At 47.9% G+C, this 19,050-nt stretch overlaps 6 protein-coding genes and 1 non-coding gene across 7 annotated transcripts; 4 read left to right on the top strand and 3 right to left on the bottom strand.

Moving 5' to 3' along the window:
• Positions 1-1,058: 1,058 nt before the first annotated feature.
• Positions 1,059-2,057, top strand: Asppvi_005919 (alpha/beta hydrolase; the record flags this gene model as incomplete). The annotated part of the gene is made up of 1 exon (XM_043301830.1): positions 1,059-2,057. The coding sequence occupies one exon, from the start codon at positions 1,059-1,061 to the stop codon at positions 2,055-2,057; it is 999 nt and encodes a 332-aa protein (XP_043157765.1).
• Positions 2,058-3,813: 1,756 nt separating this feature from the next.
• On the bottom strand, positions 3,814-6,928 carry Asppvi_005918 (uncharacterized protein; the record flags this gene model as incomplete). The annotated part of the gene is made up of 4 exons (XM_043301829.1): positions 3,814-5,733; positions 5,822-6,314; positions 6,365-6,508; positions 6,606-6,928. 4 exons carry the CDS (start codon positions 6,926-6,928, stop codon positions 3,814-3,816), a joined length of 2,880 nt encoding a protein of 959 aa, XP_043157764.1.
• Positions 6,929-8,197: 1,269 nt separating this feature from the next.
• Positions 8,198-10,250, top strand: Asppvi_005917 (uncharacterized protein; the record flags this gene model as incomplete). The annotated part of the gene is made up of 4 exons (XM_043301828.1): positions 8,198-8,592; positions 8,669-8,986; positions 9,038-9,572; positions 9,630-10,250. The coding sequence occupies 4 exons, from the start codon at positions 8,198-8,200 to the stop codon at positions 10,248-10,250; spliced, it is 1,869 nt and encodes a 622-aa protein (XP_043157763.1).
• Positions 10,251-11,276: 1,026 nt separating this feature from the next.
• Asppvi_005916 (uncharacterized protein) lies at positions 11,277-11,765 on the bottom strand (the record flags this gene model as incomplete). The annotated part of the gene is made up of 1 exon (XM_043301827.1): positions 11,277-11,765. One exon carries the CDS (start codon positions 11,763-11,765, stop codon positions 11,277-11,279), a length of 489 nt encoding a protein of 162 aa, XP_043157762.1.
• Positions 11,766-13,489: 1,724 nt separating this feature from the next.
• Asppvi_005915 (zinc finger MYND domain-containing protein) lies at positions 13,490-14,242 on the top strand (the record flags this gene model as incomplete). The annotated part of the gene is made up of 1 exon (XM_043301826.1): positions 13,490-14,242. One exon carries the CDS (start codon positions 13,490-13,492, stop codon positions 14,240-14,242), a length of 753 nt encoding a protein of 250 aa, XP_043157761.1.
• Positions 14,243-14,573: 331 nt separating this feature from the next.
• Positions 14,574-14,645, bottom strand: Asppvi_005914. Its single transcript has one exon. It is a non-coding gene; the product is annotated as a tRNA-Arg (tRNA).
• Positions 14,646-18,308: 3,663 nt separating this feature from the next.
• aspf34 (cell wall protein PhiA) lies at positions 18,309-18,922 on the top strand (the record flags this gene model as incomplete). Its single annotated transcript, XM_043301825.1, has 2 exons — positions 18,309-18,600; positions 18,663-18,922. The coding sequence occupies 2 exons, from the start codon at positions 18,309-18,311 to the stop codon at positions 18,920-18,922; spliced, it is 552 nt and encodes a 183-aa protein (XP_043157760.1).
• Between the last annotated feature and the right edge of the window lie 128 nt (positions 18,923-19,050).

Raw genomic sequence — 19,050 nt, 5'->3', positions numbered from 1 at the left:
CAGCACTTCGCGTCCAACCTCCTGTTTTCCAGAACTAAGATGAATCAAGGTTATAGTCAGCCTACACCCTGCACGCCTGAGGACACGTGGAATGTTGTTGTTCCTTTGCAACCTTCCTGCCTTCTACTACACGCGTGGAGCAAAGACCAGGTGCTGGCCTCGGCCCCTGTCAATAATAAAGGCGAGTACTTTGTGTTGACTTTGGTCATGACATTGCGATGCTAGTGAGCGGGGGCCCTCGATGAATTTTGCAGGTATAACCGAGCGTGCCTTAGCCAACAGCACTAAAGCTACTTCAAAATTACAGGAGATACCCTCGGGATCGATATGCAGTCTGTGAGAGGCTGAATTTACATATCAGTTCTATGTAAGGTTGATGGTACAGTTTTAGATCTACACCCGATCAGCGCTAGCCGAACCCCGCTTAGCCCAAAAGAACGGTCGGGTGGGTCAATGTAGCTTTATTAGGTGTGTATGGAAAACGACCGTAATGTTACTAGCCTGTTTAATTATTTTGAAAATAACAGACAGACTCGTAGATCCACAACTGACCAGGCCCCACAGCGCGTAACTGGAATACAGCTTACTAAATTGCCTATCTGTGCCTGTCTTATTTGCTTGTTACGGCTGGGCCAAAGCGCCTGCAGTGCAGCGTTATATACTAGGTAGCGCGGAATGTCATCAATTAAGCTTTCACTCCTCGTGGTCAGCTTACTGGACTCCAGAAATGAGTGGTTAAGGACCTCGGCCCTCCATACTTATGAATGACTAGTCTACAGTAGCGCGTCTTACAAGGTAACATCGTCTCAAAAGCACTATCCCGACAAGGTTCTAGACCATGTAGCAGAAATAACTCCCAGGCGTGGTATACCAGCATCCGAACACTCATGGGAATCATACAATACAGAACCCTAGTGAATTACTACTTGAACTTCAAGTCAATGTGAAATCCGACTATTTGACACTTCCCACCTGCAAGTCTCACCCGTCCCCGTCCACGGGATATAGCTCACCATCACTGCTCCCCTTCGGACAAAGATTAGCCATCTTCAAACACCATGTCTGGATTCAAGCTAGCTCGGCCCCCGTACGACGCCGAACTCGCAATTATTCGCGACACCTTCCCTCCATTTGGGCCGATCACCAATGAGCTTATCATTGCGCACCATCAAGACCCAAGTCTCTATGGGCCACTTCCGAGCGTGTCAGACCTTATCAAAGGACGTCCAATTGTGCACAAGGAGTACGAAATTGCAGGCTTCAAGGCTGAAGATCCGCCAGTCCTCCTTTCGGTCTTTACACCAACCTCATCATGTGATAATAGGCCATGTATCTACTTCATGCACGGGGGCGGTATGATCTTTCTCAATCGCCATGTGGGCCTGGAGCAGCCCCTCGACTGGATAATGGAGACGGGGTGTGTTTTGGTCAGTGTTGAGTACCGCCTGGCCCCGGAGAATCCACAACCAGCGGCATTGCATGACTGCTACGCTGGCCTCCGCTGGATTCACTCTCATGCGGCTGATCTCCTTGGTGTCGACCGAACACGGATCATGGTCGCTGGGCACTCAGGAGGTTCAGCGCTGGCTTCAGGTATTGCCCTGTTCGCGCGAGACCAGGAGGATGGCCTAGGCATCTGCGCCCAGCTGCTGGCTTGTCCGATGATCGACGACCGCAATACTAGTACCAGTAGCAGGCAGTTTGAAGATGAGGAGCCGTGGGATCGCAAGAGCAACGTAGCTGCTTGGGCTGCCGTCTTGGAGCACCGTGGGGACGACTACGGCCTTGCCGTCAGTCCTTATTTCGCTCCAGCGAGGGCAGAGGATCTCTCCGGTCTTCCTCCGGCATGGATAGACGTCGGTTCGACTGATGTATTTCGAGACGAGGCCGTGTCCTACGCTAGCCGACTGTGGGAGGCTGGCGTGCAGGCTGAGCTACATGTCTGGCCGGGAGGGTTTCATGGCTTTGATATGTTGGCCCCGAACTCTACGCTGGGCAAAAAGGCCATCCGAGCTAAGATGGACTGGATCAAAACAATATTTGGCACCAAAGACTAAAGGATGTCGAGCTCGCGTCAAGTGAATTTCTCACATATTGGTCCATTGAGAGGGATTACTCATCTGATTCTTACTTAGATCAAAGAAGCTTGCATAAAGATGGATACTTCGTTTCAATCCCTTACTTCCACTGGCACATTGTGTCTACATTATTAACAAGTATTTTCGGTGCAACATCTCCGTAGCAAAATGCCTTATCTTCTGAGTGATTCTCGTTATGATACTTGTGTGTAAACTCACGTTCGTAGGTAGCATCTGTGTCAGGATAAATACGGTCGGCAATCCGAATTATGGGGAATCCTCAAAGTGGATATGCTCAATCAAAAAAGTTGGGAACAGAGCTACAGGGTTCTTTTGTGCCAGTCGTTTGTCCTCTATACTACTACCATGTTCTTATTCATCTTCTAATGAGCTGAGACACAGAGTCAAGGATATCTGAGAGCTCTGATTTCCTCTCCACATGATGTGCCCACGACTACAGACTAACAGAGTTACAGCCAGACTCTCTCAATCATCAGAGTTCCTTCCTAGGGTCTGTGTCTGTCTCTGCTTCCATCCTACTGTTCGTTCCCATATAATGGAGCACGGCCCTGTCAACGGTCTTTATGATGATCGCGAAGAAATCCAACGGGCTAGATCCAATATGTGTCTCGGGAGCCCATGTCCACGATTCTCAAGGATATACTCATGCCGTTTCTGTTTGCGGTGAGGGAGGGAGAGAGCCCTAATTTTTCCTAATATGCGACGGCCAGGGGGACCAGAATGCCATTCTATCTACTGGAAGCCAGGCCTCGATAACAAATTATGGACAGAATCAAAATGTCTCCAGCAATGATCTATCTTCAAGGAATTTATCGATATAGTAGGCTCGGAAAGCGGCGAGGTCGGCGAGTGCGGTGACGGGCTTGCCAGCCATTCGGTTGGAATTACCACGGAGTCGTGAAGTTAGAGCCATAAGATCAACGACTGCCTTGAAGCTGGCCATGCGGGTAAAGATATAGCGCGCAGTGCTTTTCATAATTATGTTGAACGGAGGGGTAACGGAAAGCGTGTTGGCGCTGAGCCCGATCCGGAGCAGTTTAGATGACCTGTAGTGATTCGATGAGGGTTGTTTGGTGGTTCTTCTCAATAAGCCTAATGAATTTCACCTACTTTCAGAGGCAGTGCGGATATCGAGAGTGTTCCCTGTGTCCTGGACAGTTATATCCACAGGCCACCAAGTGGGAGCGGCAGCCTATAATCGACATGCTGGTTGGTATGAGTGCCGACTCCATTGATGTTACGGTGAGCCCTTGCAGATGTCGGCAGAATCTCTTAACATCAGGAGTCAAGCAGGATTCTCGACGTCCCAATATAAATGATGCATATGGATAACTGAGAACCACTACAATTCTTTTTTGGGGGAAGGATAGAAAAATCTACTGAGGTGGGTCTAGGCCTTGTCTGGTGTCTTAACCAGCAAGACTTTATCAGTTGTCACTCGCATCAAACAGGAGTGAACCAGGAGGGGAAATGTAGGTCTCTTATAATATTGAAAATGCCGCCTGGCTGTATATTTAGTTTGGAATACATCCTCCAACCGCAAGTAATATGCACATGGTAGAAAGGATATATAGTGTATTTGAAATAACTTCCCCGACCCCTTAGCGGACTTTCATTGCGAATCACCTTTCTGTCCTTGATCCCTCTAGAAGTGTACAAGACAACAGCCGGCATATATGTAAAACGTAGCTCCATCCTTTGATATCAACATCCATCACTTCGACTCTCCTCTTGCAGCTGATGTCTGAGGCATATTCAACGACGAGACGTACTGAAACTGCCTTGGGTATTCTTGCCTCAAAAAGTCCTTTCCAACATCCCATGTGGTAAATCGCGTGTTAAGGTCTTTTCCACAAAGTTTCACTTTCCTGTGAGCATAAAAATCGGCAAAGTTTTCCTTACCATTGTCCTCTCTAATCCGGAAAACCGCACGGTGAAAGTCCTGTTCCTTTTTAGCGAGCATCAATGCTTCGTGCTCGAGATGACCAATGCTGAGATAGTACATAAACAGGTGAGGGCTATATCGCTCCTTAAGCCAGGCTTCGTAGCCGGGGTGGTCTTGCTTGTCTAGTAGTGGCTCGTCACGCAGTTCCCGGATCCAGTTCAATAGAGAGACTTCCTCATCGAGCATCGTGGGGCGGAATGGCAAAGGTAAATTACGCTTCATGCCATCGCCTGATATAATGTCGCTGACACCGCACTTCATTGTATGATAGACAAGAGCACCCTGCATTAGATCCTCAATCATAATTGACAGAGCCATATTGTCTTTCAGATCACGGAGTGGCCTAAGCGCAAAAACACATGCGTCGGGCACATATGACCGTGCTGGATCTCGTAATGACACTATTAAGACTGTTCCATAGCCGGATAACAATGGTTGGTTGCGTGTGTCCAAATATCCGTGAGCGAAGGGGGAGATAGTGGCCTCGAATCCCCGGCGGCATCGTTCACAAAGATCAGAATTGTGACATTCTTCCTCAAGTATGTGCGTTCGCTGTTCTGATATACGCTTCCAGGACTGATCTGTGTGTTTCGGTGGCTTTTCACGCCTCGCAGCGAAGACCTCTTCCACAGTGTGTCCTTCACGCAGAGCGGCTTTCAGTTCCTCATTTGAAACAGTGGTGTATCTTTTTGGTTTCCATAAATTTCGCTTGAGATATTTCAAGATAAATGTCCTCACTCGATCTTCGCGAGCGTAACCAAAGCCGAGGACATCAACAGGTGGTGCAAAATCTTCCCTGCGTCGGACAGGTAGGGGATAAATAGTAACCAGGGTGCTCGAAATTGCGGCTAACAGTACTTGCCAGGGGGAGCCTGCTCGAAGACACTCAACACACTGCCGGAGAACCTTTTGAGAACAACGCCGTTCGCGTTGATGTAGATTCTCGATGCTCTTGCGAAGTACAGAAAACCGTGCGTAAGTCTTCATGATATCGAAGGCTGCTTTAGAAATAGCAAAGCATGAAAGTTGCCTTGTTATCTGCCAAGTGTGTGTGAAATACCAGCTACATTCCATGATAACGTAAAAGTCTTCTTCCAGTGCTTCCGGATCTGAACGATCAGTACTGGTCCAAAGTTTTTCGAGATGCTCAAGGTCTGCCCCTGACATCACAAGAACCTCATCAAACTGTGAGACAAAATTAATAATGTGTCTCGCGGCTTTTTCCGTGTTACGTGGATTGTGCCGCCGCCCTCCAATAACCTGTAGAAAGCTCGGAATAAGTCGTTCTGTCAGATAAAAGCAGTCGAACCGAAAGTCTATTAGAGAGGCAGAGCGGACGGTGCCGAGCTTTGAATTTGGGATCCGGAAATCGAGCAGTGCCTGGTGATCGAGTGACATCAGTGGAGGCACATCTTCGTCCACAGCATCACTTAGATCCTCCATGTCGTCGAACACCGTGCTGGGTGGGGCAGGGATCCAACTAGTTGGATCCCTGCGCATCGAGATAATCTCACTGTCAACGATGCTGATTTGATCAAATGCTTGGCCGGTGACCAAGGATTGTAGCTGTTTCAGAATGGCTATACGGTAGATATCCCTTGCCCAGTCCATTATGTAGTCAACAATAAGCAAGAGTTGCAACGCGTTGTCTTTGTGCAAGAGCGACCCCGACCAGAGTAGCGTTATACCCTTGTCGCCGAATTAGTTGTGTGGCATATAAAGACGTATTGCGAGATTCTAGGACTGTCGCCAGGATTTCGACAGGCTTGTAACTCACATATCTTGTAGGACCCCCATCGGCTCCGTTTTCAAGATGTGCCCCGTACACTTTCCATTGATCCCCGCGAGAGGCCAGAAACCATACCAAAGGTTCAAAGCGTTCTTCTCCTGATGACCAGTCCACGTAAGACCGCAATTCTTCTTGAAGCTTCAAAAGTGCGTAAATCGGGAACGCTGACTGCACCTGGATGGCATCAAATCCACTGGAACTCGTTTCGGACTTTGCTTCTAAGAGCAAAAAGGGGAAGAGTAGCGGATCAGCTTGGCTTTTGAAGGGTGTAGTCTTAAGAATATCTGAGACAGTATCGTCTCGCTGCTTGGCAAGATCTGGTCGAACGGGACTCAGTAACAAATTATCCAGATTCCTGGTGTTTTGTAAGCCCAGGACGCGATCAGGACCTTGTTTGGGGAGCTGCGATCTGAGAAGCTCATCATAGACAACAAATTCCTGGGCTCGGTCATCGAAGAGGGGATTCGTTCCAATTTCGTAGCTGTAAATCTCAGAACAGTTCCAGGGATAAATTAGGAAAGCCTAACTCACAAGTCTTTAATTCGTTCGTTGGGAGGACATTGACAGGGCTTTCTCCGTTTTCTGCGTTGCTCAAGTTCTCGTGCATGCTCGATTTGATTGTTGCTCAATGTAGCCTGTATCTCAGACTGCCAGATTCTCGCCCGGCATCGTGGACTGCCCAGGATTAGCAGACTGCTTCATTAAGGTCGTCCGAGTTCTTCCCACTACGCTAACCCTGTTGGTCCATAAGCCCTAATATAACAGTACTCACCAAGCAACTTCAGCTAAAAATCTCCCTAGGACATGATTTTCCAGCCCAAACCGCCAGCCGGCTTCGTTGCGCTCCTGGCCAAATAAACGCTCAGCGCGCTGGCAAAGCCACTCGGCACGGGCTTTGATCTGCTGCTTCCAGGGTTCTTTGGATGACCAAATATTTACACCAGCCGAATAGACATCAAACTGATAACTCCCTAATTTCTTGATGTTATTGAACGTTTCCGCATGAAGTTCAGGCAACCCCTCGTCTAGTCGCAGAAACCGAATGTTGTACCGCTTCATCAAACGCCGTAGCGTTCGCAGGTGGTCATCTGACATTATGCGAGACCGGTGAGCTGGGAAAAACCTTGGATATGCCACTAGAGCAGGGGATTAGGAAGGATATATATGCTGTTGGCACTGGGTCTGCGCCCCTTTTTCAGTGGCTTAGCCCAGCAGGTTGGGAGGGTAAGTTATCGCGTGATGTGGGTAAACATTTCCCCCCTGTCTATTGTGCATTCATCTTAGTCGCGCGACTAGCTCGATTTGCTCGCTCTAGCAAAGAGGCGAGTCGCAAGAGCGTAGCACCCACCCAATTATTTGCTACGTTCGTTAGTACTATAGCTACATGGATCTAATTTCTAATAATAGACCTCAGCAGCTAAAGGGTATTATTTATATCGTCTATAAAGATATAAAAACTATGCCTATTATAACTAATTAGTAATCATTGTCCTATAGTTCTGCCTGCCTTCCCTGCCTTATAGTGTTAATGATGTATCATAGTGCTGGTGTTGTAGCTCCGAACTCCGTTGTTGCGCTATTATAATAGCTAATATCGTCCTTGAATCTAGTATCGCAGCCCAACTCTCTCGGAGCCCTGGTCGGCTTGAGCCATACATACTTTTGACTTGCGAAGTTTCTAACCATACAGAGTTTGGTCAAAGCGCCAAAGGAGATCCACAAGGAGTTTAGAGCACAAGCCACATGAAACTAAACACAACTAGAAACGCTGAGAGTGTCAAATCATTGTCAAAGCTAATCTTAGTTTCTTTTTAAATAGCGGCTGATGCCGTCGCCCAATCTGAGCGACTATCGGATTTCTGTTTAGCAAGCAGATGCCCGGAATAATGAGCACTGAGGCCAACTTGTGCAGCCTGCTGGCAGCCATCAACTGCATTGAGCGTTTGAAGGAGAAAACTTGAATCCAATCCAGTACTACCCTAGGCCGTGCCGACGACTACTATTGACATCAGGTGGAGGGCAGTCCACCTATTCTACTAGACTAAATCTGGGCGTTATTTCTTTTGGCTGCACCGGCGCAGTACTAGTCTCTCAACTTCACAAGGCTGATTCCGCCGGTCATACACCGACGCAGGGGCGAGAGGGGAAATTGCTAGGCTCCAACGCTATTATGTAGGTGCTCACTACCATATAAGTAGCCTAAGGTCTACATACAATTAATTCAGCAGTTCTCCTCCAAACCTCTTTGCCTTTCGGGCTGTATTCCATCCATAGAACACCAATAGCTAAACAGCGCAAAAATCGCCACCCTTATCTGTCGCACCCTTCCTTTTTTTTCAAAATATATATATGTATTGATTGATCATGTCAAACACAGACACCCGAGAACAGACCGCACCTATCCTTCGTTTAAGAGACAAGACTCCAAACGAGCGGAACACAATCAGGGTCTCACCCCATCCGAGGGATGGGCCGTGGATGCGAGACCCACGCGGTCTGAAAAATGAGCTAAGGGTCAAGTCAACTGACAAAAGTCCTGTGGTAGGAGTCACCATGGACGAATTCCGAGCTTCCTTCAAAGTGGAACGAGAACGGTCACTCAGAATCGCCAAGGAACTCAAAGCAGAGAAGAGGCTCGGCGAGATGGAACTCCAATTTTGCGTTACGATGTGGCGATCAGTTGATATGATGCGCACGGACGGCTGGACAGAGGATCAGATCGAAGAGGCCTTAGAAAAATACTATATGGGTGCTCAGCAGTACGTAGCCCTTTCCTAACCAAGTTGCTATCATGCAGTCGAACCTTGTTATTATTGCGACGCTAACTCCACAAAGTTACCTCACGCCCAACAATGTCGCAACCCCCAGGATGATTGAGCAGTTTGGTGCCGACTGGGGATTGAACGCCCGAGGCATTTACTACCGACATTTTTATTCTCCCGGGTGGGTCTCGTCCGATCAAGAACTCTGGCTACCGTCACTTGGTGGCATTGATTGGAATCATTTCAGCGAGTCCAGTCGACGCTCTAGAGCAGAAATTCTCCTCAAGCATGTTCTCAACAATGAACGATGGAGGAAGAGCGAATATGCATGGGAAGCCGACGCCTGGACGGATGTTTTCGGTCAGATGAGGAATGACCCAGTTCTGGCCGTGTCAGTTTCTCCCTATTGCTGTAGCCCCAGCATCTGATCTAACGAGCCCAGAGATAAGCACGAATACAACACCGTTAAGCTGAAGAGAGACCCGGTGTCATGTTTGTTAGTGGGTGAGCCCAAGTTCATCAAGAGAATTCCAGATGCAACTTTCGGGCTCGCAACCTTCAAACCGAAAGACTACCAGAATGTTTTAGCAGAATGGGATTTGGACCATGACCGCCTTGAAGCACTCCTACTTCATCGACATTGTGGCCTTATTTCTGATCCGCGCTGGGGCTACGCAGATCTTGCATTCCCTTTCGCTGTCTATGAGGCTAAGGGATGGGGCGGCGATGCTCGAGAAGCACGTCGACAGGGATGTTCAGCAGGAGCTGTATATCTCGATATGCTAGATAGTCTTGCGCGGCAGCCAGGAAAAATTGGAGAAAAGAACAGAGTTTATCAGTCGGCAAAGAGCCACAGCAACAATCAAGTCTTCGTCTTTACCTCATTTGGAGCCCACTGGCATATCCTGGTTGGCTACAAACGACCGCGGCATGAAAGGGAGTATGCCGGACATGAAGGATTCAGCGAGTCCGTTTATGTAAGTCTGTCCAAGAATGAGCTTCAGTGGCGATTTTACCTGACCTTGGAGTCATAGGTTTTCCAGAGAATCTGGAGCGGTCGTGTTGTGACTATACGGAAAGCCTGGGAACTCCTGTCGCTAGTTGATCAGATACACCTTTGGGGAGCAACCGATTTCCGAAATTCCATTATCCAATATCTGAAACAATGGCATGAATTTGGGAGGAGATCATATGCCAATGATGTTGATTTTTTGGTCTCAAAGCTCAAAACAGACAGAGTCACGCGAGATGGGAAAGAGTATCTTTGCATACCCACGGCTTGCCTACAACTTCCAGACTGGGCCAACCATCTCTCGGAGGAAATTCGTGGCAAGTTACTTGAAAAAGTTTGGTTCCACTTCCGCGAAGCCTACCAAAGAGACCTTTCGTCTCTGAGTGTTCAATGGCCTTCTGTTTTTAGATGCTTATTCGAAGACTGTGGTCCACCGGGCACTCCAGGATATCCCATTCTGACCAAGGAAGAGATGGTAGCGCACTATCGCGAGATCCACGGGAAAGACGATGAAACAATAGCTGACCTCGAGCGCTTTTGGGGCGAAACAGAAGCGATTGACAACAATAACAATTCACTGCATGTAAGAAAAAGAAAGAGATCACGGAGTGGAGAACCTGGACCATGCAAGAAACGGTCATGATATCTGCTATGTGACTGTGGATGCAAAGATATCAGTGTAAGGCAGGACAAATTCTTATGCACTGAATAAGATTATATAATACGAATTAACTATAACTAACTGATTTACGATAGTCAATGACACAGGAGGAGGCAGCATGTTTGATGTCTAGGCAAAGATGGCAAAGATGTGCTTCAGATTGAGTGTAAAAGAGTGGTGCTAGAAGACATACTGTTGTTTCAAGTGCCCAGCTAGTAGGGGCTATAAGAGATGCGTCAGGCTTTCTGGGATTTTTCTATTGCAGTGGTGCTACTACGGTGGTGATATGATCCCTCCTCCCCAGCATTCTACTTATTGAATTGGCATTGAGGGGGAGAAACAGCCGACATATACATCTATAGCCTGAGATATTCGTCCAGGTCCCGTTCATGGGCGCCATTGTGCTCCTTCATCAAAATGCGGCTTCTTGGTAGTTAATTATAAAATATTCAGGTACCTAAAAGGTTCACCTGAAGGCGCTGGAACGTGGCAGGCAAAGCAGCAGAGACAGGCACTGGTGAGTATGAGCACGAACATTACATGCTGGTATATGTTTTTCCTGTTCCTTTTTGGCTTCAATTCTTGACGTGTTTGACTTTGTTTTGACCCATGCTTAATATAAACATTATATCTCTGCATCCTTCGTATGACACCAACACAGCCACACTAGTGTAGTGTGGGTTAATAGGCAGAAATAAAGAAGTAAGCCCTCACTAATTAATCCTAGGTGATCTCCGAATGTAAGGACATGAATCATTAGGGACTCTTTAAATCTAGTGTGGAAGAATAATGGTTTATGGATGCAATAATGGAGATGTCTTTAATAAATAGATTATCACTGACCTGCGGGAGGTCAGCATCCTAGAGACATAAATAGTGACAGTGCGTCACATGGGCTCATGTGCACCCCTTCATGAAGGGAGACTGGATAAAGGGCATTTGCAGATTGGATCGGCTAGTCTAAGGACCTTAGTCCAATCTTCTGCCAGATCTAACCTCTTTACTTGTTTAAAACTTGAACCCAATAATGGGAGGGCGGCGATACTCCCTATCCCAGTCAAACCTGTCCCCCATATTAACAAAACTGTTTATGACAGCTTGATCATAGAACATTTTCATCCATCCAACGTCCCTGAGAGTAGATCCCTCAATCGGATCGTAAAAATCCTCATCAGGTGGGGAATCGTACGCTGCTAATTCGTCCTCAGTTAAAACTTCCGGCTCCCACTGCCCATTGACAAGAATAACATAACCAGAGTCATTGATGTCCTCTGGGGGTGGAGCATTCAGAACTGACTGCAACGCCTCCTCATTAACCATGAGGCAGAACTTATACCTCCCTGAACTTTTGAACACCGCTTCCTCAGATGGGATTCCCTGTTCCTCCTGTGGCGCAGTGGACACCCATTTTTGGAAATGCTCCCAGATCACTGAGGCACTGGCATTGTCGAAACGCGGTTGATCTTCAAGGACAGTTGGTGCGAAGCTTTCGAGCATATCCAAGCCATTATAGAATTTTAGTTTCCTCTCAGCTTGGGAAAGAAAGCGATGCATAAATGCCTCCCAGTCAGAGTCACGCTTATAGGTGCACGGTATATGCCAAACCCCCAGGTCCGAAACCCATCTTCTTGAAGCATCCTCTCAAATGCGATCCGCAGCATTCAGCTGTGGGCACATGATGGGGGTTCGTTTCGATGGGGCTAGAATCGGATTTTCCCATGGCTGGGCTCTTCGATCGTCTGTGGAGGTGAGAGGAAGTCTGGTCGTAAAAACCCGGATAGAGTGTGAAGAGCGCAGGGCGGGTGAATCTGGCCCGAAAGTGGAAAGTCTCAGTGAACGGGCAGTGCTAAATAATGGTAGTTGTAAAAGTTTCTTAGCATAATGCGAAGGGCGCATCATCAAGCGAATGCTAACACTGAAATTTGTGTTTCAGAATGCCATCAAGGACGCTGCGGAAAGGAAATGGTTTCTCAGGAAACAGGATTGTCTGAGGTATTTATAGTAGGACCGGCGATTAGTGCTTGTCTCATGTCACGCCGGAAGTGACCAGCTATTTTCGGTAATTAGAGTTGTAAGTTGCCCTGAAAGATAATCTGAAGGGTCAGGGGAATTGACATGTGTGATGGATGTACTCCCGGAGATTTACTGTTTCTGAATATTTCCGCAGCCCGGACGCGGAGGTCCGCTGAAACCGTGTTCTACAGGGCATGTATAGGCAAGTCAGCTACATTGAAGAAGATACGTCGACGGATGGCTCAAATTGGGTGGAGTGCATGGAGCGACGACTATTTCAATGGCATGGAGGATGTTGCGGGAACGCACTCTCAACGGCAATGCATCCATTTATCCAGGCCCGCATCGATGGCAGGCACTTGTAGATTTATGATATGATGTCTTAGGTAGATGAGTTGAGTGACCTTGAAGATCAAATCACAAAATGAAGGTGCCAGTCTCCTACCATATGAAGTACCCGGACCCTTCTAACGGGGAGGGCCCTAGCGGATCTTGAGGTAGTTCAGAGATTGAGATTTACAAAACGAGGGGTCTGTAACGTTGGCCCGTTTGGATAGTCTACGAATATTTCCACAAACAATATATGTGCTCGGCCAAAAATGTTGCTCCATATCCGCAAAGCAATTTTCGATTCTACATTCAGAAGTGTAAGTACCACTATTTCAGTGTGTCTCACCGCGGGCATGAAAAATATACCAAGAATTTTAGGTTGAAAGATGCTTATATTGTGGCTCTATCATATTGAAACACAGGAATTAGAAGACCTTTTCTAGATGCAGCTCAGTTGCTTCCACGTTATAATAAGGTTTGTCTAGTGCCATGAATGGGTTCCGTGTAGACTTCCTGCTAGGCTCGTGAAGAAAGATCCGAGTCTTCCGTCATACCATGACAATTGTATTGCAGCCAGGTACAGCGCTGCTCGGATCACCTGAAGTGAATGCATTGTTCCTTGCCTACCTGCAGAAGTGAACGTGCTGGAACTCTAAGTAGTAAAAAAGTATGTTCACCGCTACTCTACCTCTTCCTTTTATCTACCAGCAAGTTCCCTACAAGGAACTCCCCCTTCTTCAAGTTTTTCATCATCGAACAGCAGAAAAGGTCCGATTTCGTTCTCGACAAAACCCTCACTGAACCTACTACAGTCCACTGAACCTACTACAGTCCACTGAACCTACTACAGTCCACTGAACCTACTACAGTCACGAACCATGTCTGACTCCAATCCCACCGAGACACGCAAATGCCAGAGCTGCAAAAAGGAAGAATCCGAAAGTGCTCCCTTGAGGAACTGCTCCCGCTGCAAATCGGCCGTCTACTGCTCCCGCGATTGCCAGAAAGCCGACTGGAAAACTCACAAGAAAGTCTGCGCCAGCAATGCTCAGGCAAACACAGGCTCCGGCAGCCTGTCCGCAACTGACGCCAACGCCACCCAATCCACCAAAGCCTTAGAGGTCGACTTCCTGAAGCCTTTTCATCGCCTCCACGCCAAGACTTGGCTCCATGACCGCACCGAAAAGGATACCTACAAGTTACTAATCGACACCTACCGTCTCCGGCTAGACGACGACTACACATTCACAGGGGATATTCATGCGGACAGCATCTATGGCGGGGCGACTGATGGCGGACGCGCTGGTTTCCGCCGGTTCCTGAAGCGCGTTGAACGCAAACCCGATCTCCTTCCGAGGTGGTGGACCCCAGCCAACGCGGAGGAATGCATCCGGTACGGCGCGGATTCCGCAAACTGGAGCCATCTTGGATATGCGGTGGAGAAGCACGACGTTGTTGAGCATTATGGAAACAATTTGATGCCGATGCAGCTGCGCATGTTTGGCGAGCAGGTGCTTGGAACTGGACCAGGTGGGCAGAAAGGGGCTGCTATGATGAAAATGCAAATGGACGTCGAGGGTGGAAGCGGCGTTGTCTCTCATTTGGACTTCAGCAACCTTTTAAGAAATTGATTGGACGTCGTAGCTGTGGCCGGGGGTTCCTCAATTAGTAGGTGTTTGCAGACACTTACTTCGACGGCCTCCAACCGATGAATGTTCATTGACACGACGAATCTGTTTGTTGTTTTCCTTCCCTGACTGTGCTACTCGCGATCAGAATGCTGATGCGGAATCCATATCACATTTCTGAGCACTTACGGAAAAATGGCGTTGAGATATTGGAATCTAAAAATAGTGCCAGCCGCTTATTGGTGACGAGTGAATCTAAGTCACTGTCTGGGTGGAGAAAAAGAGTAGCAGACAAAAAGAAAATATAGGGGTTGGGGTTAAAAACCAAAAAAATTGACCTACGCAGGATTCGAACCTGCAATCTCTTGATCCGTAGTCAAGCGCCTTACCATTGGGCCAGCAGGCCTTATTGGAGGCAAGTCTCTCTATTTTGCTACATGTCCCAAAATAAGAGCTGTGCACCCTTAATGACCTCTGTTCAGAGTCTTTTCTACGTACTTAGTCTTCATTAACATGCACATGCTTTTGTTCATTTAAATGGCAGTCTCTTCAGTTCTTGGTTTCGTCATTCTGGTTCTCACCCGTGATTTTCAGTTTGCCTGACTATGAAGATCAGTAAACCATGGTCCGGTGAAAAATTATATATATCTCCACACCTAAAGCCACAGAAAAGATCAAGGTCAATAAAACATGACATGCCATTCCGAATAAAGCATATACTGGCAAATTAGCCTGGCGCTACAAATAACACGGGGAGAGGGCTCACTCTATCAAGTAATTCGAGAGATCTAAAGTTTCTGCGGTCGGTACCGATCAAAGGTCGAATAGGACCTGGCGCAGCTTCCCAAAAGTAAAACCTATAAAACAAACTTTCCGGTGGCCGTGGAGGGTTTGATGCTACTCCTAATTTTAAACTGGTTACACAGCATGACTATTTAGTTAGAATAGCAGTAGTCAAGTAGGACATATCACAGCTCATCTGCATATTCCGGGACATGTGTGCGACCCGAGTCTACAGATTGCGGCCCTATCTTTACAGCCATTGGCCTTTCCGACAACTGCTCGAAGCTTCAGTTGCAGTCTGGTTATCCCACGGTTTTGGCTTACATGCGCGATTGAAGGCAGCTGAAATTTGTTAAGTAGGCCACCGCGTCTCCGTTTCAATCTGATCGCCTAAAGGTGGTCAGAAAAGCGATTGGTTGCGGTGCCTCGCTTGAATAACGCAACAATCGTGCAGCCTCCTGGCCGCGCCATCCCATCCCTCCAGACTCGGACAATTACGCAATAGTATGACGGGAGGGATCAAAGGCYCTTTGAAGAGCGAGACTTTGAGATTGTCAACGGTAAATTGCTCTCATAGAAGTGAGTTCTCCTCACCTCTAATTGGAAGAGCCGGTTCAAGAAGGGCGGTTCAAGAAGGGCGTAGGTGCTAATGCATTTTGACATGGCAGGAACATTGAAAACGAAACCAGTGAAGGGATGAAAAAATCTTACAGGAAAGCCGGAGGCGGCGAGTATGGAAAATAAAAAATCTCATATTGTATCATGCCTCTGCGTGGTAAAGTGCTTGAAGCAACAGAAGCTGACTCAAGTAACCACCATGGTCTCTATCTTCAAACAAAGATCCTCCAAATCTAAAGTCTGGTAGTTCGGCCACTGGTTATAACGTCGTTGGGGTGCAATGAAAGGATTGCGGAGATGGTGTGGTCTCATAAGGTAGCAGCTGACACAAGAACCTATGGACGTCCATCAGTTCGCGACATTCGCCATAGTACAATTGATGCCCTATGGTAGCCGGCAATGCAGGGTCGCAACAAGCCTGGGGCTCCGATAGCCTCTCACGTCAATTTGAGATACTCGTGCGAAGAATCTGTTACCCTCAAGGTGAAATAGCTGCACTGGAGATTAAACTTGGTCATATTATCGACGAGGATATGGCTATGAGACGAGATCAGAGAGACGTATCTTCTCCGTGTGGTATCTGAAAACTCGCTGATGACTCCATGACAGGTAACCAGGACAGCAGCTGAGCACGAAGTCCCGCGAGCTTTTCCATATGTACGGTGAGCCATCTCGGATCTTCGGATATTGAGATTGCGTAGAGGCAACACCTCACTCTCGTATATACTAATGACCTCTTATAATAAGCACACATCCATTCCCTCGAATCTCTGTGCGAAATAGACACAGGCATCTGTCGAGAATGGCTCGCCAGAGTGATCGAGAGGCAACATTGGTTGTAGGGATGCCTTACCAAATGGATCTAGGAGCGTAGAGAGTAAGAAGGATTTCGTTGCGTTGTCTGAAAGGGAAAGGGGAGGATCACTGCAGTCAATGGATGTACAGATAATTCACCCCCTGGCTTCAAGAGAAGAAAGCTCCGAGGAGAAAGGCACATATGCACCTCGGAGAATTGAATGGCCAAAAGCCAGCAACAAGAGTCGACAAAGTCCACACCTGGCGATACAGTGACCACAAAGTCAAAGTTCTTCAAGGTACGACCAACATCGACCAACAYCGGCGTCTCGGATGGGCTTCTCCCGGCCTCTACGGATGTCCTACTGAGCACAACTACTAGGCGGGCATTATCGCCACGTGCTAATTAGCCTTCCAGTCTGCGCTGGTATTTATACTAAAAGCATAGCTATAGGAACATTTGCTGCAGTTACAGCATAAGTACTGCCTTTAAGACGCCTTCTGAGACAAAAAAAAACAATAGCTCTCTTTGCGCAGTTTTGCAGCTGTCCAGGTAGCCACCGTTAGTGCGAAATGTCGTTGCACCTGAAAGTCGAAGATGGATGCGTTTCGTCGCCCAAAACCGCTAGCTCTCGTAAAGCCAGTATGATCAGCGACTACTCCGTACCATCTCGTTAAAGCTGCCTAGCACTTTTTCCTTTTGTGGCATATGCACCGGGCTGTGACGTGTAATACAAGCTAAGAGAGCATACCGCAGTATTTCCGGAGAGATCGTTAAAACAACTGACATAACCATTATGTAAATAATTAGATTAGAGATCTCTGACTCTAGAATGCTTCTAGTCAATATTTCCGGTTCCTCAACTGACGTTAAGATGAGGTCGAAGGGCTAAAATGTACACTATCGCTGGTGATCAGCGTGTAGTGTATTTAGTGGATGGATACGATCAGCCGAATGTCTCTCTCTCCGGGGCCGCCTCGGTAGAACATGGAACTCCACTGACCCCTATCTTTAGGGAGTGGCGGTGTAGCAACTGTGGCCTGGCAGTCAAGTTTAATATTAGACCTATCCCAGCACCAAGTCTATTCCACAGGTTTCACAGTGATCGATTTCTGGGGACGAGGAGACTTCTAGGCTATTTAATCGCGGCGCCGCTGAGTACGGAGTGTGCATTAGCCACTTAGGGCATCTCCCGGGACTCCCGTTTCAACCCCAAGGGATGTCTTTAAGGGCAATCAATTCCGTGGTCTCTGATTGGGTCTGATTCTCCTGTTGTGGGGAGCTGGGAGAAACATGTGGATTTACAGAATAGCAAGGTCCGCTACGTATTGCCACTACTACAGACGACATGCCATTACCTTGCGGGATACTGGTAGTTAAAATGGGAAAATGTCCTCAAGGTATAACAATCGTACTCTGTGTTTTGTCCTAGAATTTGGGATCGTATATCCGGATGAAACAGCAATAATAACAGACTATAATATGCTCATTATTACCTCCAGGACCAGAGGCCCACAGCACCAGATTGACCGAGATAATTTCCCCATATTTCAGGCAGTGGGCCCACCATTGAAGTCATCTGAAGAACCAAATATACCCATTGGTTAATGGAGCACGGAAGGTATGACCACATTTCCAGTGTGGCATAGGCTGCATGTCTTAGACAGTTGCTTGGCGGTGTTGGCGCAGTCACTGCCTTCGTATCCTCGTATCCTGGGCATGGAAACCCTCGGATATCGAGGATCTCCTTGAAGGTATAAAAGGCTCCATGCTACCCTTGTTCTTCTTGACATTCATCAACAACAACAAATCAATCACTCACAGTCCGTTCCGAACACTCTCAGATCTCAAACACTCTACAAACCACACAAAATGCAGATCAAGAGCTTCATCTTCGCCGCTTCGGCCGCTGCCACTGCCTCCGCCGCCTCTGCCCCTACCAACAAGTACTTTGGCGTCGTCGCCATCCACTCTGGCAGTGCTGTCCAGTACCAGCCCTTTAACGCTGCCAAGAGCAGCATCTTCGCTGGCCTCAACTCTCAGAATGCCAGCTGCGACCGTCCCGACGAGAAGAGCGCCACTTTCTACATCGCTGACGGCTCCCTGTACCTCTATGCCGCCTCTGCCACCCCCCAGGAGATCTTCGTCGACCGCTCCGGCATGGGTAAGTCATATCCACACACTCAAGCCATGGGAAAAAAGCAGACGCTGACAGGAACTCTACAGGCCAGGGTAAGATCGGCTACACCACCGGCGCTCAGCCCGGCCCTAGGAACTCCGAGCGCAACGGCTGGGCCATCAACGACCAGAACCATCTCCAGTTCGACGGCAAGGACCTGATCGCATGCCCCAACAGCATCGACGGTGCCTGGAGCATCTGGGCCGATGCTGGTGTTGCCAACCCCGCCGGCAACAAGGATTGCGTCGGCATCGCTGCTCGTGTCGAGGATGTTGCCAACCCTAACGGCTGTGTTTACACCCAGTAGATGAGAACGTGAGCTGGGTCTTGCGGTCTACCTATATACAGTCATTTAATTTGAGCGTTGCTTTTAATTTCTGTTATTGTTGCAGCTCTTAGTTGACCACAGTGCTATCCTGCGCTACATCACTCTTT

Source organism: Aspergillus pseudoviridinutans, assembly GCF_018340605.1.
Source record: "Aspergillus pseudoviridinutans IFM 55266 DNA, scaffold_4, whole genome shotgun sequence".
NCBI lineage: Eukaryota > Fungi > Ascomycota > Eurotiomycetes > Eurotiales > Aspergillaceae > Aspergillus > Aspergillus pseudoviridinutans.
This window is presented reverse-complemented; position numbering and strand designations above follow the sequence as displayed.